General features: G+C 30.6%; 1 protein-coding gene across 1 annotated transcript; it reads left to right on the top strand.

Moving 5' to 3' along the window:
• Positions 1 to 1,338: 1,338 nt before the first annotated feature.
• On the top strand, positions 1,339 to 2,429 carry LOC124945760 (endo-1,4-beta-xylanase 5-like). Its single transcript, XM_047486255.1, has 2 exons — positions 1,339 to 1,968; positions 2,058 to 2,429. The coding sequence occupies exons 1-2, from the start codon at positions 1,387 to 1,389 to the stop codon at positions 2,427 to 2,429; spliced, it is 954 nt and encodes a 317-aa protein (XP_047342211.1). The 5' UTR covers positions 1,339 to 1,386.
• The last annotated feature ends 3,571 nt before the right edge of the window (positions 2,430 to 6,000 follow it).

Raw genomic sequence — 6,000 nt, 5'->3', positions numbered from 1 at the left:
ATGTATATAAAATATTATATATTATTGTTTTTGGATACACTTATTGTTCAGATAACCGATTCAAAGGTGGATATATTTCTAAATGTGTACACAAGTTTAAATATTGCATTTTGTTTTTATCTATTTAGTGTCTAGCAAAGCCTTTAAAACCACAATATGGAGGCGGAATTGCGGTGAACACAGAATTAGATAATGGAATAGAAGGTTGGGTAGCATTTGAGGATTCTAAAATTGAGTATCGAGTATCCGACGATGGCAACAACAAATTTATTGCAGCTCATCAAAGAACTCGAGCGTTTCACAGCCCATCCCAAAATTTCTTCTTGGAGAAAGATAAAATCTACACTTTTTCGGGTACTAATTGATTTCTTATATAGTTTGTTTGACTGTGAAATAAAAAATAGTTAAAAGTATGAGGATTTGTTTTCTCAAATGTAGCTTGGTTACAAGTTAGCAGTGGAAATGCAAGCATATATGCCATATTTAAATCACCATCTGGGTACCATAAAGCTGGTATTACAGTGGCTAAATCAGGTTGTTGGTCTATGCTTAAAGGCGGTTTATCTATAAACGTTTCAGAGTCTGCTCAACTTTATTTCGAGGTAATAATAAACGTACAATAAATTTTATTTTATTTTTATAGAATGATAATAAATAAAAGATTCTAAAATTAACAGTTATTCAATAAATAATACTGAAATGAATTAGCTAGTTATCGAATACATCAAATAAGAAACAAAATATTGCATTTTAAAAAAATATGAGGATGTTAAGGAAATGCGTCGCTATTGTTCTATAGAGACAGTAATTGGAACTGTTATTATTAATCACTATAATTTATGTTGCTAATTTTTCATATCTATTGTTTCCTAAACTTTGATAAATATTTATTAATGTTTTTTTTGCTTAAATACGACACACACAAAAAACTGTCGTTGTTGTTCTTTCACGTGTGTGCATGTATATGTATATATGGAATTATTTTCATGATTTTAACCATTCTAAACAATTGCAGAGCGATAATACAAATACTGAGATATGGGTAGATAGCATATCATTACAACCATTTACTTTAGACGAATGGAGATCTCACATTGATCAAAGTGTTGAGAAGGTACACTTACATATTCTAATAATATTTTAACACAATTGTGGTATAAATTAAGTCATAACTATTCACAATTATAATAGGAACGTAAGAACCATGTAAAATTGCGGTTGGTAGATGTTAATGGAAAACCCTTAGCAAATACACACATCAAAATAAGCCTAAGAGTGCCCCAATTCCAATTTGGCTGCGCCTCAAATAGTTTCATCTTATCAAATAGTGCTTATCGACAATGGTTCGCCTCTAAACGATTCACAGTGACCACCTTTGAGAACGAGATGAAATGGTACAGTACCGAGGTAACTCAAGGGCAAGAAGACTACACAGTTGCTGATGGCATGCTAAATTGGGCCAAAAGCCAAAGTTTGTCGGTTCGTGGGCACAATGTCTTATGGGACGACCCCAAGTACCAGGTTTCGTGGCTCAATTCACTCTCAGGAAAACATTTCTATCAAGCCGTCGATAAAAGGATAAAATCTATCGTTAAAAGATATTCGGGCAAACTAATTGCGTGGGATGCTGTTAACGAGAACTTGCACTTCAATTATTTTGAGAGTAGGCTTGGGAAAAAGATCAATTTGTTCAAAATGATAAACTCATATGACCATCATACACCATTGTTCTTGAACGATTATAATACAATTGAAGAGCCAAGTGATAAGGCTAGCTCACCCGATGCATATATGAAAAAAATTCAAAAAATAAGGGACAACGGATATCATGGCCCATTAGGAATTGGGCTTGAATCCCATTTCAATACACCCAATTTAGCTTACATGAGAGCTTCCATCGATAAACTTGCAACCCTAAGTCTCCCCATTTGGCTCACAGAAATTGATGTTGGTTCTTCTCCTGATCAGGTAAAGTTTATACATTATATACATTCTTGTCCTAATCAGTTTGACTTTAACTCTAAATTCTGACTCGGTTTTTTTTATATGATCTGTAGGCAAATTTATTGGATCAAGTGTTGAGAGAAGGACATGGGCATCCTGCAGTTGAAGGACTAGTAATATGGGCAGGATGGAAACCAACAGGATGCTATAGAATGTGTTTGACTGATAATAATTTCAATAATCTTCCAACAGGAGATGTCGCAGATAGATTTTTGAGAGAGTTTATACACACCGATGACCATCTCGGCGTGACCGACGATATGGGTTATTTTGAGGCAAGACTTTTTCATGGAGAATACTCAATGAGAGTCAATAATACAACTTTAGAATGTTACATGAACCTCAATGAAACTAAGGAGTTTGGTTTTAACGTAACAAATCATTCGGAGAAACCTCGACACCAAGTTCAACTTATTACAGTTTGACATTAACCCTGAGAATAATAAATCAGTAGATTATAGATAGATGTACAACTTCAAAATTATGAGAGATTATAATATTGTATATTTCTCTCTAATTAAGCTTACTATTTGTTAGGCATCTAATAATATTCTATGAATACAAATAAATATCTTTTCAATTTAGTTTTTAACCTTATTAATATCTTTCTCATATTTAATGTGTATTTAATATTAAGTTTTCTATTATAACATGCCACATATTTTTTTTTATCTGCTAAGAAAAAAATCTAAATTATAAAATATAATGGATTTAATATATTGATGGGGATAGAGGAGATGTCACCCGCTAATGAATGCGAGAGGGAAAGAAATTATAGCTCTTTTGCCATTTTAAATAGAGTTTATTGCGTCTCCACTTGCATGCCCCCCGAATTTTTTTGGGGCAACGAAATCATGATCTAAAAGTTGGTCTCAACATTTAAAATTTTAATTTAAACTTAAAATGTTTTAAATATAATTTGAATTTGTGATTTTTAGTTGTGTAGACACTAACTTTTAACACTTGAACTCCTCTTATAAAGAGTTACATGACACACCAATATTGGAAGATATCATAAAAAAGGTACAACTTTTAATATTGTTGCAAAATTTGTAGATAACTTTTTCTTTGTAATTTCAATAGTGCTGAGATATAAACACTACCTTAGATTAATTATAAATATCTTCCTATTAAGAAATCACATCATTTTTCATTATTTCTTAAATATAAAAAATAAATAAAAAATCACCCACCTCTCAAACTTGAAACTTGAAAGAATTTGATTCACATTAAAGAAGCTTTATTTGAACTTTGTTCTCGAATTGGAAATTCACAAACATTCATATTTGGAATTGATCCTCATTCCGTTTCTCAATAATTAGTATGTTCCCACTAATATTCCAATAAATCAGAATTTTTTAACCTTTTAATAACTCTTCATTTTCTCAAACTTTAAAACATAAAATCATAAAAATTTGATATTCTTATGGATGATATATGCATTAAAAAAAGTTCTATTATGTTTAGTCATATTAGTCACGAGAAGGTTAAATCGACAACTCATTTATTTTTGCATTGTCTAAGGGTAGGGATGACTAGTATCTGAAGTCTTTTATGGAGTATTACTAAGATAAATTGGGTGATGCTCGAGTATTTTGGTAGTTGTTGAAAAGTTTGAATTGATGAGACTGATATGCCATAACTACATATTTGAGTTAACATCATATTTTTTGTTGGACAATCTGGTTTGAGAGAAATCGTCGAACTTTCAATTATTGTAGTCGTCCAATGAGTATCAATCATAATGATATTATTATGACGTTTTCTGATATTCGTTCCGGAAAGCCAATAAAATCAGTCAGGGAGTTAATCTTTCTTCTTGAAAACTTACGAGCTCAATAACCTATTGAGTAACGTTTTTTTCTTTTTATGTCATGCTTTGTCATTATGCTTAAACGATTTTTATTAAGTGAATGTTTTTATAAAAAAATCATAAAGAGATGAAATCCCATCATTTGATTGAAATTAGATAAGTTAATGATAAAAAAATTAGAGAGAATCAAATTCAAGACACGTTACATCAAAATAAGCTCATAAATTTATCTCCACTTTAAATCAAGTTGATCAAATATATTATGATAAAAAAATCATAAAAAATTGAAATCTTTCTCTGTCAAATTATCGTGTAAGCTTTTGTTGGAATTAAACTAATTCTATTAATTAAATAGAAATGAAAGTTTGGGCATATGAAATTCACATCAAATTCAAATTTGAATTATTGGTAAAATTTAATCAAAGAGAAATTCACACCAAATTTAAATGTAATATTTAATCCAAATGAAATTCACACCAAATTTAAATGTGAATTAAGGTGAAATTTAATCCAAATAAAAATGATTTTGTTAATTGTTACAATTAACATTAATGCCTTGAATGAGTCAATTAACAAATATTATTAATTGCTATTGTAACAAAATAAAAATACTTATTTGCTATCAATTATGATTATGTTCTAACAATGTAACTTGCATTTTATAATGAAGGGGAAATATTAATGTAATAAAAAGGCAAACAAGGTTAACTATTGGATGGATGGATTGCTAATTATTGAATTGTATTCATGAATGGTTTTAGGGTTTAATTTCCAATTAAATATCCCTTCATGCTAATTTTTTTCAACACATCATCTTATCATTTCTCACTCTATAATTCCAAAAAGTCTTTTCTTATTTTTATGAATGTTCTTCGAATTTCTTGACTCAATTATTTCCATTTGATACATAGTGATTGGATTCAGGTAATTTTGTCAAGTTCTCTTTGTGGTGGTTTTTTTATGCTAAACTATTATAGGTTCTATTGTACCATGGGAAGCAGCCACCGACAAAACTCTCTAGCACAAACGAGAGACGATGAAACTATTTTAAGGGAACTGTAATTTTCATAGGCCTTGGAGCAAACAAGAAGATTTTTTCTTCGTTTTATTTAATAATCTATTGTATTTCTTCTATTATCAATTTTGTATTTATATAGTATTATTTATGTGTATTTGTTCGAGATAATATTACCAACAATCTTAAAATAGTTATCATATTACTTATCTAGAAATTTTACAAGTTTCTGGTTTATTTCATAAATGACTATCGAAACACCTACTTTCAACATGAGGATGTCGATTTCCCGTTAACCATCTAGATAAGCCGGAAATGTTTGATGGCTCAAACTTTAAGAGATGTCAGCATAAAATGTTTTTCTCCCTCACTACTTTGAGTTTCGCACGATTCCTCGCGGAGGATCTCACACTCCTAAGATTATGAGACAAATGTGGCCTCATAAAAGGATGCAAACGTGCATCCGAAAGTTGATGAGCAAGCGATATCGGCCATTAATGCTTGGCACCATTCATATTTCTTATGTAGAAATTATGTATTTAATGGTTTGTCAAATTCATTGTACAATGTGTATAGTGAAAAAAATACGACCAAAGAACTATGACAAACTCTTGAACGTAAATATAAAACTGAAGATGTTGGTGCAAAAAGGTTTATAGTCGTTTGATTTTTGGACTAGAAAATGGTATATTTAAGACCGGTCATTGAAAAAATTCAAGAAATACAAGTTATTTTGCATGAAATTCATGATGGGGTATGAATCTAGGAGAAACTTTCTAATTGGCAACTATTATTAAGAAGTGGCCACCGTCTTGAAACAATTTTAATAACTACCTTAAGCTTAAGTGAAAGGAGATGAACGTAGAAAAATTGGTGATCCGTCTACGCATTGATTAGGAAAGTAAAAGTGCCCCACATAAATACTTTAGTCAAAATGTGGCTTAAGCAAATTATGGTGGAATATGGTAAAGACAAGAAGAAACACAATTTTTTGTCAAAAATCAGAACCTTCATCCTAAAGGTGAATTTTTTAAAAAGTTCACGGGAAATTGTTTTAATTGCAATTACATGGGCCATAGATCTTCCGATTGTAAAAAGTCGAGGAGTATTTGAGAGGCTAACTTAACTCAAGGATTGTCGGACATGGATATGTGTGCGGTGATATCTG

The sequence above is a fragment of the Impatiens glandulifera genome, chromosome 1, assembly GCF_907164915.1.
Source record: "Impatiens glandulifera chromosome 1, dImpGla2.1, whole genome shotgun sequence".
Classification (NCBI taxonomy): domain Eukaryota; kingdom Viridiplantae; phylum Streptophyta; class Magnoliopsida; order Ericales; family Balsaminaceae; genus Impatiens; species Impatiens glandulifera.
The sequence above is the reverse complement of the archived record's forward strand: the minus strand, read 5'-3'. Positions and strand labels throughout refer to the sequence as shown.